The sequence below is a fragment of the Merops nubicus genome, unplaced genomic scaffold, assembly GCF_000691845.1.
Source record: "Merops nubicus isolate BGI_N331 unplaced genomic scaffold, ASM69184v1 scaffold10865, whole genome shotgun sequence".
Lineage (NCBI taxonomy): Eukaryota > Metazoa > Chordata > Aves > Coraciiformes > Meropidae > Merops > Merops nubicus.
This window is the reverse complement of record NW_008607627.1, coordinates 13,692-15,704: the sequence shown is the minus strand read 5'-3', so window position 1 is coordinate 15,704 and position 2,013 is coordinate 13,692. Positions and strand designations below refer to the sequence as shown.

The 2,013-nt window shown below is 34.0% G+C and overlaps 1 protein-coding gene across 1 annotated transcript in view; it reads right to left on the bottom strand.

Moving 5' to 3' along the window:
* Nucleotides 1–1,293: 1,293 nt before the first annotated feature.
* Nucleotides 1,294–2,013, bottom strand: part of IQUB (IQ motif and ubiquitin domain containing) — a gene marked incomplete at its 3' end in the record, with an annotated part of 13,839 nt that continues 13,119 nt past the window's right edge. The window contains exon 8 of the mRNA XM_008940004.1: nucleotides 1,294–1,542. Within this exon, the coding sequence (XP_008938252.1) occupies nucleotides 1,294–1,542 (249 nt within the window). The remainder of the gene's footprint in view (nucleotides 1,543–2,013) is intronic.

Here is a 2,013-nt window from a genome sequence, read left to right as displayed (position 1 = left end):
CACAAATGGAACTGCAAGTGAGAGCCTTTGGTGTCAGTAGTTAAGAAGCTGTCATGTTTCAGTGCATCAAAGGCCACCAGTCATCACAAGTAACGGGGTGTGATCTGAAAGATGTCCAAAGGATTTTGGAGGATGTTTACAAATTAAGATAAACTAAGCTAGACACAGAAAGTTTCTCAGCTTAAGTTAAAACCAATATGGATGAACGTTTACTAAATCCAGGTTCTCTGATAATATTTCTTAGCATAGGCATGATAATTAAAGAAACCAAATCTTCCTTTTGGCAGCTGCCACTGGCAGAGTGCTAAACAACACCATGGCTTGTTTTGGTAGCAGTGGGATACTGATGACTAGCTTTTGTTTACTTGCTTGTTTTTTCACACATACTGAAAACACAGTTCAAAAACTTTCCTATGAAAGTTGATGCTTTAGAGTTTTTGATTACTGAATTTCAAAAATTCCAAATAAATCTCAGCAAACACTAAACAGTATTTTCAACAAATAACACTTTGCTGTTACCTCATATTTAAAACTGTCCCAGTGGATACTGGATGTTTCGTTGACAAAATGAGCAATAACAAGTAAGAGAAAGAATTTGCTGGAGACAGAGGGAAGAAGTTCTTTGAACTGAATTGTTTCAGTAATGATTATTAAGAAACATTAGATACTTAGTAATACTGCAGAAGATTACAGATTATTGTAAAAAATTAGGAAATTAAAACATTTTGTGAATCCCTTCACTAATAAATGCAAATCACTAAAAATACCAACATACAGACATTCTACTGACATAGAGGATGAAAGTCAAAACCTTGGCTCCTGTATTTTTTTCCCTCTGAGAACATGAAACAATTTAGTTGTTTAGTTATATGGACTGTAAAACAGTCCAAGTAACAGGGCTTAAAATGTTTTACTAGCATTATGGCTTGAACAATATTACAGTATATATACAATACTAAACCATTATTGTTGTTTCACAGATGATGCTAGTGTCTGTAAAGAACAAGACAGCCATAGCACAACTAGAAGAATTTGGATCACCCGATTCTTTGACTTGTCAGTTACTTTTACCTTCTTTTAATGTATAGCTTGTAACTACTTCTAAAAGTATAGCTACATTTCAAGAGCTTAAGTGCTTCCTTTTTATGGTATGGAACATCCCATATCATGGGAAGAAGTTTTTGTTGCTTTTAGCCTATTTCTCAAGTTGTCAACAATATACACAAAACAGAGACATAAACTACAGGCAAACACATTGTTTTCCATTATTAGCAATGCTCTTTCAGACAGTACCTGAACTAAGAAAACAATTTTAGCATCATCTTGATAATCAGCTTCAGACTTTCTGAGATTTTCTAGTATAAGTTTGTACTTCAAAGATGCCTTTCTTTGGCGAGCCTCATTATCAAACTTGCAACACAAATGACATCTGCCAATGGTGCCGGAATTAGCAGGAACAGGAAACTCAGTTGATGGCAAGTAATTTTTGCAACTATGACAGAAGTTAACATTTTTATAAAGCTTTAAGGGATCTGGTGGAACCTAAAATATGAAGAAAAAAAAAAGTTAACTTAGCACAAAGTATCTTCATATTCCTGTGTGTCACCCTAACCCATATATACATCCAAGTATTCCAATAGGTAAAAGCTAGTGATATTTATTTTAAAATACCCAGTAGAGTGTTGTTTTCTTGTTTTGATTTGTTTTTTTAACAGAAGACTAAAAGCTGTCATATTTTCTAACTGTGTTTGTTAAAATCAGTCAATTCATTTTTAAGCCATATGAAGATCCTAGACGTTATGCTCCAGTGCATAACATCTGCTGGCACTTCTATGTCCGCAGACTGTCAGCCACCCTGGAAAGATGACAACACAGAGAAAACAGAAACTAATTTTTTTGCATTTTATTTTTCATATAGAATCTGCCCTTTATGCCAAAGATTAAACCCTGAGATCATTAATCTCTGGGAATCTTAATATTTTGGCATAAGAATATAAAATCAGAGCCACATGT